General features: G+C 37.8%; 1 protein-coding gene across 5 annotated transcripts in view; it reads right to left on the reverse strand.

Annotated features, from left to right (window-relative positions):
• HECW2 (HECT, C2 and WW domain containing E3 ubiquitin protein ligase 2) overlaps nt 1-16790 on the reverse strand; it is a 200615-nt gene that overhangs the window by 34886 nt on the left and 148939 nt on the right. For all 5 annotated transcript variants that reach the window (XM_026101132.2, XM_064515130.1, XM_064515132.1 and 2 more), the window contains 5 exons: nt 15109-15233; nt 13473-13658; nt 8123-8257; nt 5187-5289; nt 2801-2897 (listed from right to left, as the gene is read on the reverse strand). In XM_026101132.2, coding sequence (XP_025956917.1) covers nt 2801-2897; nt 5187-5289; nt 8123-8257; nt 13473-13658; nt 15109-15233 — 646 coding nt within the window. The remainder of the gene's footprint in view (nt 1-2800; nt 2898-5186; nt 5290-8122; nt 8258-13472; nt 13659-15108; nt 15234-16790) is intronic.

The following is a 16790-nucleotide window of genomic DNA, read 5'->3' on the forward strand; positions in this document are numbered from 1 at the left end:
GAACAGCAGCCCTGACTCAGCTCAGAGGTCCATCTATCCTACTGTCCTACAAGCAACAGGGACAAGGAGCAAACAATCCAAGCAATCAGCATTTTAATCAGGGAGAAGACAAGACCACTGCCACTAGCGCACCATCTCAGCTGCAACATGAGCTTCTCAAATACATCATTTCATGCACAGCAATTTTATCAAATGCATCAAAACAAATTTCTTGCCATCTCTCACAAAAGCAGAATAGACAAACATTGCACATAAGGGCTTTCTCAAGCAATGGGTCTAATGTAAATTCCCTGGGGATTTGCGTGGCATATTTTGAGCATGTTTGAGGGAGGAAAAGAGGCACAGCCAGGCTGTCCCTAGAGCCGCTCAGACTCTGCTTGCTGGAGTGGCAGTTGTGGCTGTAGCAGGAGTGTGTAATTCAGTGTTTCTCTATGAAGACAGGTACTGAAAGTCAAGCAACCACTTTGTGAACCCTCTGGTCCCACCAGGACAAGACCCAAATTCAGTCTGGAAGGTCAATGTTGAGCATGGCCCTATGGCACCCAGGGCTGGGAGCTCTGGGCAACTCCAGAGCCTGCTCAAATTTACATCGGAGAGCAAACAGCAAGGTTTGAGGAGATACAAGGGTGGATTTCAAAATATGTCAGCATTTAGTTCCCAGCAATACTGGGAACCAGAAGCACATTTTCTGGGTTTACTACATGACTTCTCCGGGTTACCACTGAGAGCCCTGATTTCAATGACAATTTTTAATATATGCCTTTTACCTTCTATTGAGATATAAAATATGTTTAATGTATAATAGCTGCCTCTGCCTGAGGCCTTTTATGTTATTTAACAGCCTCTCAGGTTTAGCTATGGTGGTTTGCAATGAGATCCAGTCTTGGCTTCCTGAATAATACTATGTTAGGTACAATGTTCTCACTCCATCATAAAAATTTTTGTACAACACATTTCCTACCTGCAACATCCTTTCACCGTATGTTTTTTATAGACCCTCAACTTCCTATCATGTCTCTTCATTCTTTTTAGAAATAATAAATTATTTCAGACAGAAAATGTAAGAGGTCTTTTCAAACAATCTCTATCCTCTTCCATTTGACAAATACTGATTTTCCTCCTCACCTATGCATTAGTGTTATATATACATATATAAAAATATATATATAAATAATATCATCAGGTAAGTTACGATATATTTACAAAATAAACATACAGAAAGATACATCGTCTCCCCTAACTGAAGTTACAGAAACCAGTATCTTTTTACTGTTGATCTCCATTTTAAATTTGCAAACCATCTTTTCTTGGAAAGGGCTCAGCTTGTAGCGAGTTATGATTCTGTAATCAGGAAGCAAGGTTCTACAAGAAGCAGAATCTGTTAATACCAACAAGTCTTTTGAACAGTCCGAACTCTAAATTGACAGAACCAACACAAAACATATGAAGAAAATAGCATTCTGATTGCTATCAGAGTAAAGGAAGCCAAACACCCTGGGGAAAGGAGAAAAGAATAATAAAACTACTATTAATCACAAATTGCTTGTATACTATTTCCCCATAGATTACTTTGCTCACATTTCAAATCAAGTCCAGTAGGACGAACTTACTTGTACTGACATGGGTACAACATAGGAACTGCTTTGTGACAGGCTGAGAACTGCAAGATTTTTATTTTCCTCCTTCTCTCTATTTTCTAGAGAGCATGAATTCTGCTAGTATTCATTTCAGGGCTGTCAGCCAGGATTTATTTAGAGGATAAATTGAATCTCAAATGCAATTTGTTAGAAAATGATACTTCAGAAACCTGCAGAAGTGGGTAGCTTGTTCAGTTTGGGGAATTTGCAGGATGTGGAGGGAAAGGGATCAATAAGTAGCACAATGAACAGGGTTTATAACCAGCCGGTATGGATATGCATTTCGAACATGGAGGACTACACTGGCAACTCTATGCACAGGCCACATCAAAATCTACTTAATTAGTATGATTACGCAACCAGCAAACAAACATTTTTCAACTTGAGTGTCCAAGGAACGTATGGGTATGTTCATTTGACTGCTGGTCTCTAATACCCAAGTTGATGGTTATTCCATCTTACACTCAAGTGCATGAAACAAGGTGTCCTTTTGCAGGATACGTTTTAAGAGGGTCCTTGCCACTTTCTGAATTTCACTTTTTCTCATTTCTAGTCTACCCGTGCTGGTGAATTATAACCATCGTAGAACAAGCAGAGATCATCCTTCATCAGATCTCGCCATCGTCATGGGGCTGTGCAAAAACTGTACATAACTGTTTTTAAAATTTCAAGGCAACATTAAAAATGCTGATAGACGGTGCTAATTAAGCTTATCTTGGAGGTCATTAGGTCAGGATGCCCCTTCTGTAAATATGCATTTAAAGGAAAATTACAAAACCAAATACCATTCTGCCTCTGACTGCCTCACACTCCCAGCTGAACACATACTCACATTTGGGCACATCTGCCTTGCCATCCAGCTGTCTTGGCACATTTTGAAGACATCAGCAAATCTCTTACACCAGTTGTTGCAAACTTTTTCTTGTAGGTACCTTCATTTTGTAGTAAGACATTACTTCTGTTCTCCTAAATCTTATTTCAGGGAGGTGTACAGAAATACAATAAAGAACTATTTCCCACAACGTTACGAATAAGTTTCTCACTGGCCAAAATTCTATATAGCTATCTGTTATGTTCTACTCCTAACTTTAACAGAAGAAACTACTTCTAATTAGTTTTTTTTGTACTGAAGTGGGAATAAGAGACTTCACTAATTTTATTACCTGAGTGAATGATTCCTGGTAAGGTCTGGTTGACGCTCTTGTAGAATTTCAAAGATATTGGGCTGCCGCAAAAACGCAACAATCTTGTCATTGTAAGCTGAAAATATCAACAAAAATATCTTTTGAAAAAAGGATGTACAGGACAAGATTGCATTTCTTCTGAATTTTGAACAATAGTAATAGCAAACTTCATCTTCACATTTATTAGTTTAGCAGTACTGTGTTAATAAGTTTTTCATTGAAGGATACTGATACTACTATCATTTGGAGGTCTGGCTTTGTGATTAGGAACCAAATCTGATTATGAGACACCTTTCCCACTGTTAACAGTGCCAGTTTTGTTAGGAATTTACATAAAATTTTATCACTCATACTCTCTCAGCTGAAGTCAAACTAGAGTATTAATTCCTAGAATAAAACTCTGAGGACCTTTTGTTTCCACTGCACTGCACCATGTTCAGTCATATAATACCAATGCAAAATGATAAAAGCATGTGAAACATCGCTTACTCTGTATTATCCTAAATCACAACACCAGTTAGAGCAATGGAGAATCCAATACCTTGCTTTATAGTGATGTGTTGGGACAAGGTTCTTTCTCACCTACCTTCAGCATCCCCTTCTAGCCTGTTTGGTGTCATTGTAATCTCCATAAACCCTACCAGAGGGAAGAATCATCCCACATGAGTGATTAGTGTAAAATGGATAAACTGCCCTCTGGAGATGTCTGTCTGACTGCACTAGTGGGGGACAAGATTAGGCACCCAATTTATAGACTGATGATGTAAGTGTCATTCATCTCATCATTTGTGTGATATTTTAGACTTACAGAGCTAGACAAGACTACAAGATGACTATACACTTAGACATAATAAAGTTCTCACATGCTGTACATAGGGTAAAAATGTGAATGTTTTTAATCTCCTTCTCTGAGAAGTAATGACCTTTTGATTTTATTCTTATTAAGGGCCTGCTTAAGCTTCAAAAAGGCAGTGCATTCAAATGCATGGCTGTACATTCAGGCTTCACCCTTAAACCATACAGGCTTGCCTGCTTACCATAAATTCAGCTGCTGGGGGGATGTGGCTTTGAGACTTTGACAGGATGTATATTCAGGCCAGTTACGTCATGTTACTGGTAAAGTTCTCTTTATTTATGAGTTTAAGAAACATTCAAAACTTAACTAATGTTGTTCCTTTTCTTCTTTGTAACTTTGCAAAAAGATGGGAATGAAATGATTAAAGAATTCATGGTTCGCTGTTAAAATTTACTGTCAAATTGTATTACACAGGGAGAAAACACGTTCTTGGTGCTACAGGGTAATATAGTTTCCTTGTTCAATTACATCTATGCTCTCTTTCTTAGAATTTTAATGTCACTTCAAAACACAATGTATGACTCTTCTCATCTTAGACATTTATTTAACAAACACCATTCAGACAGCTGAACGTATCTCTGATGATATAAGCATTTCCACTGTTGACAGCCAGCCACAGCAGGTACCATAACGAAGTAAGCTGAAGCCATTCATGAAGCTTCAAACAATATCTGATTAATGCTACAGTCAGAATTAATAAAAAACTATTAAAATAGAATAGGAAGTAGTGTTCTAGTTTTTACCTGTTGTCACTTTTTCAAATACATTTTCTTATCTGTGTATTCATTTTTCTAAAGCAATTCCAGGACTCACTCAGCATTGGTGTCCAGGCCACTGTCGACCATTATGCAATTACTGGAAACACCCCTATTCAAATTCTCACCAATTACTGAGCCTGAAGTGTATGCACACCATGTCCATGGCAAGGGGAAGGATTTAAATTAGCAGAGATTTTCAAGTAAACATGCCACAGAACAGAGAAGCAGTTATAGTCAGTCAGATTAATTATCTTGATTTTGCACAATGTGATAGCTGTTAGATTCAGTAAGCTGAATTCTGTTCTTGGTGGCACAGAAGTCAGTAAGGTTTTGTGCATGTAATTGAGAACAGAATTTAAGCTAATGACCATTTCCAAGCTGATTAACACTTTCTGTGATCCTGCCAAAATAGATGCCCAGAAGTTGCACAGAATCACTGGGAATATATGGAGTCAGATTAGGACAGAACTTCATTCAATAGCTTCAACTCTTTGTCACCTCTTACAGTAGGAAAATTAGTGAGCTCAGTACAGGGAGAATTTTTATCTTGGTTATTCGATTCTGCATAGAAGCTTTTCAATATTTTTCCTGCAGGTTGCAACTGTACAATAGGGAAATGCTGACAGACAGAATTAGTTATAACAAATAATTTCCACCCACCTCAAGCAACCGAAAAACCCAGCAATGCCCACTGACATGACAAATTCAGTCACCAAGTACTTCTCTGAAAAGAGCCCAAATGCTGACGTACCTACTGGAACCATGTCCTGGTACTGAGCTCTGCTGACTGTATTAAATGTGCTAGATGGTCTTGGTAAAACTGGTGGTCCTGAATGACGGGAGTCCTCTCCAACCTGGAAAGGTACATGTAACCACAATGAATGTCGCCATGTCAGCAAATCACTTACGTACATATCAGTGAGAACTCGTATAACTTAAACTTAAGCATGCACATGAATGTTTTACTGAATCACTATTCCAAGTAACCATAGCTTCAGGGATCATCTGTATTGTGTGAGAGTTATCCATGAAACATTATCTAGTATATTGTGTCTATTAATATAAAAAATTAAAATAGACTCATTCTGAGTTCGTTGCTATTTCTGAATAATAGTCTTATTCTGAAAAGTAACTCATTCTCTAAAAGTTCAAACTAGGCTTCAGAGGGTATTTTTATGCTTCGTGTACATCTTTATTCATATCAAAGGTTTTGAAGAACAAATTCTGCTTCCTTTATTAGCACTGTAACTTCTATTACCTCTGTGCATGAATGGAATTTCCCTAATTTTAAAGCGGAAACAATTTTGTGGCTGAAGCAGAAGGATAAAGTAGTCAGTTCACATTCAGTCCAAAGCTGGAAAAAAGGTGTTTCTTACCATCACTCAGGAGAACATATATGATTTTTTTGTGTTCACCTTTTGGGAGTAAAAAAGTGTTATACCTGAATATTTTTTACAGTAGAATCACAATGTAAAATTGTTCGTAGTAGTACTTGTGATGTCAGGGCAACTGCCACAATTTTCTGTACATTGAGGCTCCAGTCCTTTCTACGGTGTTGGTATTTTGTATTTTAACTATAAAAAGTACTTTGTTCAACCTCTTTCTCATCTTCTTGGACCTTAAGGTTTATTTCTCAGTCCCTGTGGCCACATATAATGGTTAGCATTTGAACTACACTTCCAAAACCTAACTCCAAGAGATCAAATAATATAAAGGTTTAGTTAAATCTAGTCTCTGAAACCACAAAGCAGCAAAAGTACTGAGATACCTTGCAAGATCTTTGTGCTTTCTGATAATAGTGTCTTAGAAAAATGAAAAACTATTTCCTGTAGGCACTGTGCTGGAAAAGGAATGCCTTTGTTATTAGCTCCAGCTTAACACTGCAGTTCAGCTTTAGCTAAATAGACATTCCTTACAACAGTTAATGTTTGCTTTAGAGCATCCCCCTGTAAAAACTGGGTTACTGGCTTCAAAATATCAAAGTCTGTGGCTACACAAATCCAAATAAAGCATTCTGAGAATTTGTCCTCATTACGTATTCATCTTTCTACAATAACATACAGCTCCTTGATGCAATAGTTTAAAGACAGAAAAAAATAGCTGGAAATATGCAATGTTTAAGTCATAAGGGCAGACAAAAAAAGTGATGCTCAGATTCATACACATGTATATAAATGATCATTTACATCATTAATGGCTATACTGTATTGAATTGCTAGGTTTGAGAGTCCTATCTGGAATTATAGTTTTATTCAAAATCATGTTACAATTGTAACAATATCAAAGTATTTTTAAATTACCATGCAAAAACATGGTTTACAGTATTCCATATATCTAGATGTAGTGGGAAATTCAAACAGATAATCAGCACTGTGTATATGCAATACATGTGACAACTTCCTATAGGATAAACTGTACTTATGTTGCAACATTGACAACTTCAGCAGCATAATTCACATGAGTATCTCTTGTGAGGTGTGAGCTTTTGCACACTATTTACAGAAAGATAATCTATGTATTTAGTAAGGTCAAGAAAAACAACTTATTCCTGCTCTCTTATGAATCAATCACAACAGAAATACTTGTTTTATCTGGTGGAAGAGCTAAATAGCCATATAAAGACACTTTTAACTGTCTCGCTTGTTGCAGGATATCAATGCCTTCACCGCAAAACCAGGCTGCTAGAAAACGCTATTTAAAATCCTTTGTAAAAAATACCTGGGGGAAGAGGAAGTAACCAGGGCAACTAAGCTATAGTCATACAGGATATGACAAGATGTGCAACTGGTGGTATGACACTTGCTGCAGCTCAGCGGAAGTCCTGTTAGACAAGTGGCAAGAAAGATTCATGCTTGCTCTGAAAGAGACCTCTTGTAGAAATTCATCTGCCATGACATTGAGCTATAGATAGCATAAATCAGAGCATCTTTCTAGCCATTCTAATCTATATTAAGTGTAATTTCTGTCATGGGATAGCCCTCCTCTGAAACACTGAAAAGATAACTTACAGCAAACAGTGTGGAGGTTAAATGGAGTACAGCTGAAATTTGAGTCATTGTACATACACTTGCCCATGAGTAAAAAGAAGTTACAACAATATGAAAATTGCTGGTGAAAATGATCCACAGTGACATATCAAAGAAATAGTGTTCTCCATGTATTTCCATTTAGAAAGTACAGATGTAATGCATACATACATATGTACATACATACAAAAGTGTGATTATCTGTTATATGTGGTAACAGGATTTTTTTATATTTATTCAGAAAGTTACACATCTAGATGTATATATGTACACACTTTTGTTTACAGAATTATATCAACATACTTGGCAGACATCATGCTAGTCAACAGTAAGTATTTTGACAGTGAAAAAAGGGATACAGATATTTGTGATCTGTAATCAGATGCTCTCCTGTGGTTAAATGGGCTTACTGCAAATTAACAGAAAGAGAAATCCCCATCCAATACTTTTCTTCTCAAATCATATCTTTCAAAAAAAGCAATGAGGTTCCTGGCTAGCAAATAATAAAGAATGAATATTTATGGGTGAGTACCATACTCCTGCAGAACAATCATACCTCCCACAACATAACGAAACTGAAATAACGAAATGGAATAATGTGAAACAGGATAATCCTAAAAACAATGTGGTTCCAGCAGCAAAGGGGGCAGATGAAACTTACCTCTCCAGCGCTGTGGCTGCGTTGTCTAGTTAAGTGCTGCCGATGGACTAATGCACTAGTGGGCCTGCTGCTCTGCAAGGGAAGCCGGGGGTCAATGAACGTGGTGGTTCGAGAATTGTGATCGACAAAGAAGGCCTACAGAAACAGAATGAAGAGAGAATTCATAGTCAATACTTCATGATACAAAACTACTGAACCACCCTAGAGCACATGTCTGAGGTTTACATATATTCAGAATCCAGGTTTCAGTCACTGATATGAGACTTTGGGAAATTTTTTCACATTACTGTGGCTTATGTTTCCTTTTGGCAGAATAGGGATAACATTTTTCCATCTCACTGGAGGGACAAAGTCTTTAATGCCTCACTTCATTCATGCCTACCAAGCACTTTGAAATTCTCAGATGACAAGCAGCAGAAGTAGGAAGTTTTATTACGACCGTCAAGAAGAGAAGACTTTTAACGGTTAATAAGAGTCATCCTGGTGTTTTCTCCTGTTCATTTCCTTATAAATATCTAAAAAGATCTCCCTTAGTGGCAAAAACATTCCCCTTTGTAAACTACTTACTGTATAATTATGAACACAATTGGGTGTGTATGTCAAGTATATGATTGCATTCTATGAAACACCACAACTACAGGCTTAAAGGCATTTTTATCATCCTCCTGGTACAACTCTTCTAAGTTCATTAACCTAAAAAATAGCCCATTTGGGACACAAAGAAAATGGCAACAAAAACATTTAAAGCAGACAATTGGGTTCTTCAGTGAGAACTACTACACACTGGCTGAAAGCAAGGTCATGGGAGCAAATATCTCGAAAATTGAAAACTTCATACATTTCAGTCCAATTTGAACCAAAAAAAAAACAGTCTAAGCTCTGAGATTTAAACCTGCTTCAGTGTTAGTGTTGCACTTGGAAACCAGTTCCTTTCTATTTTAACACACTTTCATTTTCTCAGTCACAATGCTGGAAACACATGGAAGTGTCAAAAAAGATCCAGGTTTTGAGTGGGAGAGTTACGGGAAAGTGACATCTCGCTTGAGGAACTGAAGAAGCTGAACAGGCAGAGGTTGTTGGGGACTGCTGGAGCCATTTCTGTGTTTTGATACTACTGAGGTACTTGGACCACAGTTTCATAAAACAATTTAGTCCTGCAGTGTCAGCAAAAGAAACAATGTCATCTCCCCCCAGTCTGACCACTTGTTTTATCCCTTGTGCCCCCTTCCTGTCTTATGCTGGCACAAGCGTTTGTGTAGCCAGGCAGGGAACCCAGCCGGGAACTGGTCCAGGCTAAAATTACTCTCTTTTTGTCCATTTCCCTGTTTGCTCCTCTGACCTCAGGCCGCCCACCAGGGACAAGGGGAGAGCAGAACCATCTCTCTTCGCAGCAGCGCCAGCTTGTAACGCGTAGGAAATCATTGTTTCAGACCGCTTGCTAGAGCTGGACCAGGCAACCAGAGACAACGGAACTCTTCTGACTGTTGTGAAGGTAGGGACACAGACCGGTGCATCGTCCTACAGAGCAACTAAACATCTTTATCTGTTGTGGTGGGAGAAAACGTTAACGTTTCCATGTCCCAAAGAAGGAGAAACATATGGAGCTGCAAACTGTGGCAGGTGCCTGGCTGGGAGGCAGAAGGGATACCAAAGCTGCAAAACCTTAGGAAAACTCAAGGAGAGGGCAGTAAGCCTCCTACAGCACTAAGAGCCGTTCAATGTAACCTATGCGTACAGCTGAGGCCCACGTTACCTGACCCAAAAAGGAAGAACTCTGTGTTATGTTCTGCTGAAATACTACAGATATGTAAGCGAAGGGGAATGTTTCACAGTTTGTAAACCAGAAAGTGCATTCAGTAATCACAATTTTAATTGCAATGTTTGTGCCTGATGAAGGACATGATCACCTTGACAAACAATGATGTCACCTGCACGGCAAGTATACATGTTAGAGAATGGGAAAGCAGAATGAAAGTCATCTTGAAATTTCAATTTGGGGCTTTGCAAATGGCTGGAAGAAGCTGCTAGAATGGATCCAGGCTTGTTGAAATTTCTGCTCCAGTTTAATAGGTTTATTTCACTTGTGAGCAAGTAGTCAGTATGCTTTGTAAGTTCCTGTATCTACTATTTCATCTAGTCCAGTCTACCTATATTTATAAGAAGTGAAGAAATTTCATCAAAACAAAGGTTGACTTTATTCAGTCAACATTTTACAATGAAATTATTCAGGAAAAAATTATCAATAAATAAACATACTGATCCAATAGAGAAAAAGGAATACTTAAGAGTTGCATTATGCGGTTCTTTGAGTCAATGCTCCAGTTTAATACTGCATGTAGTGCTCTTTGGCTTTACAGTAAAACAAACAACTGAGCTTAAATACTGAGTTAAAGACAATCATGTCTTATTAAATATGAATGCTTGAAGGCCAGCTAGTAGCAGACTACTTTAAAATAAAGCATAGATTACTATTTTGAAGCTTCACTGAAGATAATCTTTGGAGCTTCAAGGCTTTGGGCTACTCTGGACATGGACACACAGCTGGGAATACACTGTAGCTCACAGTCTGCTTTCAAAAAAATTCTTCTCATAATCCCTATCTAGCTATAATCCGTAAATCCATGATGTTTGAAGAGACTGACAAAATACGGGTGGGGACAAAACTACAGTTAGCCCATTAAACATGATAGTTGCCTAAGTTATCTTTCCAATTATAGTCTGTGAAGCTTGTTAAAATATCTTTTCTTCCTATTCAATACGTTAACAATCCATTACAACTTTATTGTAAAAAAAAAACCCAAAACAAAAACAAACCTACAATAACTTATTACTTTTTTGCACATCTTGCAGAGATCTAATTAAGATCAGGGACATATCTAGCCTGTGTGATGCTTCCTGCCACCACCTCTCCCAAAGGCTCTCAGCCTCCCTGTGGTCAGTGACAGGTGAAGGTTCATCTATAATGCCAATCAGAAAATCCATCTGAGATATCTAGATCTTGAGGGAGAACTGCATGCCAAACAGATTTCAATCCTCTGAAGGGGCAATACACGGAGGAACCAAAGAACAGTGGGCAACCGGGCTTTGCCATGCAGCTTTGAAGGGCATTCAGAGGTGGGCAGTCCCCCGCTGACCAGGGAAGACAGCCTGCAGAGAGGACACGCTACCAGAACTGCATGGACACTGGGGAGGATCACCTCCAGGAATCAGATACTTAAAGCACTCAGTGGCTCCACAGAAAAACCTCACACCACCAAGTGATCAAAACATCACATGACAAGATGTGACTGACACACAATTAGGTCACATATATTTTGATTATATATCTTTTGACGAGATGTACATTTAGCAGTTTGATAAGAAAGAGGCATAAAAGTATGTACTCCTAGCAAAAAATTCCTCATCCTTGATTCAGAGCCAGAAATTTCAGGATGAGTTCTACTAAAAAAAAATTCAGTAATTGAGGCACAGTTTATCGTAAGACATGCAGAGAGGAGATGCATTGCTTTTAATAATCACTGTAGCTTATATTTAAAGAGAAAGGCAAATGAAAACTTATAGACTTGACTACTTCTCAGTGCTGCATAAGGGTCAGGACGATTACTGTTCCTTGTGAGCAAGAGCAAGGACATCCTACTATAATAAAATCAGAAAAGTAACTGAAAACCTTGTCTCAGCAGCCTCAGTAGCCAAGGAGAGGAGATATAATTATATATTGTGGAATGGCTAATTTCTACTTGCCTCTTTTTAGCCTACACTTTGATAAAGGCAGGTTCACTTTTGGTTTGTTCTCATCAAGGGCTGGCTTCATCATTTACTGGCCATCATCTCTCTCGTGTGCTGAATAAGCTTTTCTACTGGCCACAAGTGCTACTTGTGAGAAAGACAATTCAACATAATGAGAATGAACAATACTGAGCATAATTCAAAGTGAAGAAATCCCAAGCGGATTTATTCTGTGCTTCCTCTTGGTGATTAATGTTGTAACATAACTGTTACCAAATACCACATCAGAAATCTAGAGGTTTAGTTCTCTCTGTGGAGTACCTATTAAAGTCAATTGAAATTACTGTATTCTTCAGGAGAAAACTGCGCCCCGAGGAACTGAACAGAAAAGGATGATTTAGAACAGAAAAGAGTGAGAGAAGCAAATAATAAGGTTACTATAATTGCATACCTCTAATCTTGTTTACAATTAAAAAACGCAGTGCTTTCCAAAGTCAATAAATTAAAGAAAACAACCCTCAAGCACTTTTTCTAGCCTTCAGTTTAGAATTTATACGTAATCTTCTCAGGCATCAAGATCATTATTTATATGAACATTCACAGCAAAGCGTACCAAGACTGATAAACATAAGAACTGATAGGCTTAATGTGCCTAAAGTCTTAATTAGGACTTCTCACACAAACTGATAGCCTTATCTCTTCCTCACATGCTAACGATGGTCTATTTTTAACCTTCTTATTTTCTGCAGAGAAATTCATATTCTAGATAGCAAATTTACATTAGTTTGAAGTTGCATTAAAATTACATTCCCTCTGTAAAACTTAATTTATCAGTTAATGTCCCTTTATTTTAAAATATTTTCTTACAACTTCTACAGTGATCTATAATTATCTATTTTGAAAGCCAGTAGGGCTTGCAACTATTCAAGATCCCTACTATTTATTGAAACTTGTTACACACAATTTCTTTCCTGTTAGCCAATACATAAGCAAAGTGGCCATCCCTAGAGCTATCGCTGTCTTAGTGCATCCATTTTATCTCAGAAGCTGATAAACATTGGATCAACTTAGCATTTGGATGGAGGACTCACCTGGGAAAACTGGTAGCTATTAAAGAAAAAAAAAAAAAAGCTCTAAGGAAAAGCTCGATAGTTAAACAAGAAGCAAAGTGCTCAACAATATCCAAACAAAGTTCTATAGAAAATACTTTAATAACTTTACATCTAAATTCTCTTCCAAGTACATAGACAAAACTCCAAAGAACTTCACAGAACTGCCTATATTTACAAAATAGATAATTCTTCTTTTCAAATGAAGTTTTAAACATCCAGGGGAATCAAAGCAACTTATTTCACAGTAAAAAGGCTAAAGATTTTCTAGCAATTTTCCTTGTAATGTTTAATATTCACTTATCAGTCTCCTTCCCTTTTCAAATAATGCTCTGTTGGCACAGACGAGAAATTCCATTCTTTGTTGGGCAAAGGAAGGAGAACAGGATGTGTACCTTTCGCATTTGGAGAACTACGTGCACTTCTGCTCTTGTTGAGAGCAACCAACTCAGTTCTGACATTGCAATATTCAAGATCAAACACTGAACAAAGAGCTGCACATCTGTTCCAGTTACCTTGCCCTGATGGTCATGTTTCATTTCCCAGCCTCTCGGCAGCTCCAGCTGCTTGTTAGCAAACATGTTGAGGAAGCCCACCAAATCACGATTATGCTGGTAGCGTTCAAAATGGTGGGTGTCCCGCCGGACTTTGGTGATCATGTGCTTCAAACACGTGTTATTTGTAAACATGCGGTAGGCACTCTGAAAAATCCATAATAAAAGTAAATAATTTTACAAGATAAGAGATGACATAAAAAAGCCATCCGCCCAGCAATTTTTTATTTGTGTGATGGAACACATTCTGATGAATAGATAATAATTTCCACATGTTCTGAGAGAAAAATAACAATTTAAGCTCCATTCAAGGAAAGCAGTAAAGCAGGTATATTGCTTTCAGGAAACTGGGAGTGATCAATGTGACCACAGCAATAAAAAGAGACCCACTGCATTTGGAAGGTGTTGCTTAAAAAGTAGAGATTTCACAGCTATTCTCTAAATTCTGGAATAAGTAGTCAAACACAGCCATGGAACATGGCAAAAAAGCTGCTAAGTTTTTTTGCTGGCACATACATGTGCTTATCGAACTCATCAAAAAATCTGCATAAATATTGTTTCCACCCACTGATTTCTCAAGAAAAAAGTATAACTGCATGTCCATCTGTAACTTATTTAATAAAATTAAAATAAGAGATTTAAAGGAGAGCACAGAGGAACAGGGAAAACTTTAAATAGAAAGGGAAAGTAACCCCCTCAAAAAGACCAAAACCCAAAAACCCACAGCCAACCAAAAACCAAGTCTTTGTCTGAGGATCAGCAATAGAGTCCTGACAGGAATGAAGACATAGGCCCTCCTATTGTGCTGTGCCCTCTCCTCTCCTCCCTGGCCAGAGGTCTTACCTACTTCTGCACTACTTTATGTATTAAAGATAAAGCTGTACGGGCCAAGCAGAATTATTCAGAAACACACAAGCATACATACATATTAAAACTAAACTATCAATGACCAGCAGTTTAAAAAACACTGAATTATTAAAAAGTGTGCTTGCAGACAACATATTACTCATTTCATTACTACGTTTTACACTGTAAACCCTGCTATGCAGAGGAAAATGGATGTTGAAACAAGTAACTATGTAGGAAGGAAGACTGAAGAACAGGCAAAACATAAATATTAAGATATCTTTTTATTCAATGATCTCTAACGCATTTAGATATGAAACAGGCAAATTCAAAAGTACAAATCATCTCACGAGCAGCAAAGCGACCTTAAAAAATAGCCATCATCATCATTCTCAGAATTGCCCCTGACCCTCTGCAGCAGACAGTTAATAAAGCCATTCCTTCAAGAAACAGAAGAGTTTAGTATCATAAGAAAGATGAAGAGCTGAGTCAAAAATAAAAGCTGTAGAAGCTGTAACACCAATGGGGACATCTCTAATAGTCCATCAATTACAAGGAATGCTGATGAGCATTTCAATTCATCCAGCCTCCCTATGTACCACCAAATATCTTAATATCACACACAGAGAAATATCTTTGTATATAAGACATCCATATCTATAAACACACACACACACACACACACACACACACACACACACACACACACATATATGTGAGAAAGCCTTTCATCTGTGCACACTGTACTCACAGGGTTAGAATGCAGCACTGTAAAGAACTCTGGGCTGATCAGGAATTTCACAGGGGGAGACTGGAGCAATAAAGTAAGTCTGGACCTGGAGGTAGAGTGAGGCAGCACATTCTCTCTTCGAAAATCTAATAGCAAAGTGAATGACAAAGACTTCCAGTAATAACCATTAACAAAACATCACTGCAAACAACTATACTGATTTCAATCATACAAGCAAGAAAATCACTGGGTATACATTTATATCAGACTTATTAAGTATACACAAGTGTATTGGAAATTCTTCTAACATAGCACTGAAGTTCCTGAAAATACCAGAATTCATGAGTTTAATAATATTTATTCATTGCTTTTGGTCTTCAAACATTAAAAAAATTAATTCCTAATTACTTGGGATACCAAACACGTCTGTGCATAGAATGTGAGAAGGTACCTGTGGCAACTCTGTACTTGCTATACTGTAGCAGTACACAGATAACAATTTTTAAATGCTGACCAATGCATATAAAAGTCATTGCACATTTAAAAGAGTTTCATTCCTCCTTTTAAGAAAGGCAAATCACTGCTAGCAACACAGCCCTGATCCTGAAACAGTATTTAATCAGCTTACACAGGTAAGAAAAGGGTTGCCAAGGAGTACCTCTCTGTTTCAACTTTCAGTAAATACTTGGGTCCTCTCATAGCAACTGTTGAAGGGCACTGATTTTTCAATAGTATCAGGAACTGAAACTATATTAAAAGCGTGGTATTTACTACAGCGTTAAAACTATCTCCCCCAAACTATGAAAATCTACAGGATATTTAGATACATCTGTTAAAGTAAATGAAAATTTGTAAATTCAGACTAGGCCTTCAGTGATTTTACTCCAAAACGCATGCTATGTTCTACATTTCGTAGATTCTGCCTTTTACATATCACAGGATTTGCATGTTTCTCTCCATCAACTCGAGTCTCACTATTAATTAATGCCAAATAAGCATTAATTATGTAGAACACAGCTACCATGGATATAACAAAACACTAATTCACAGGCAGAGAAAGAGAAAGGAAAAGAGAGGCTGTGAATTAGTCTCTAACCTGATATAAAAAGAGAATAAAAAAGAAAAAAAAGAAGAGAAGGAAAACAGAGAAAAAAGAGCGAACCGTTAAATATGCTTTGGTAAAGATCATGGGATGGGGGAAGTAGGCCATTTCAGATGAATGACGTTCTAAGCATTAAACGAAACCAGAAAATGGAAGAGTAGTAAGTAAAGGAAAAGTAAATGAAAAAGAGGATTTTTAGAGCTATTTCTCATATGATACAGCCCCAAAGCCTCCCATACACAGCATGTCTAGGGAGTGACAGCAATATAGCAAAAAGAGCCCTGAAGCGCTGCCTGAATTCTCGGGCTGGGAGTGTCTTGCAGTTCCTGGGACCAGGCATGCATTGCACTTGCATTCCAACTCTATATTGGTAAAAGACTTGGGTGTATACTAATCACTTCTCACACCCTGCTTCGGAAAGAAGCTGTGGCATGCTGCAGAAAGGTCCACTATCATAGTCTGGGTAACCTGGAAAGCAGAATATGTCTTCCAGTGGGTTTGTCCAGCAGTTTAGAGGCTTCTGAATTTGATTTATGAGAGCCTTATTCAGCTGAACTTGCTGATTAGGGTTTAGTCTGAATTTGCTTTAAACTAATTTGTT

This window comes from Dromaius novaehollandiae, chromosome 7 (assembly GCF_036370855.1).
Source record: "Dromaius novaehollandiae isolate bDroNov1 chromosome 7, bDroNov1.hap1, whole genome shotgun sequence".
In the NCBI taxonomy this organism is placed as follows: Eukaryota; Metazoa; Chordata; class Aves; order Casuariiformes; family Dromaiidae; genus Dromaius; species Dromaius novaehollandiae.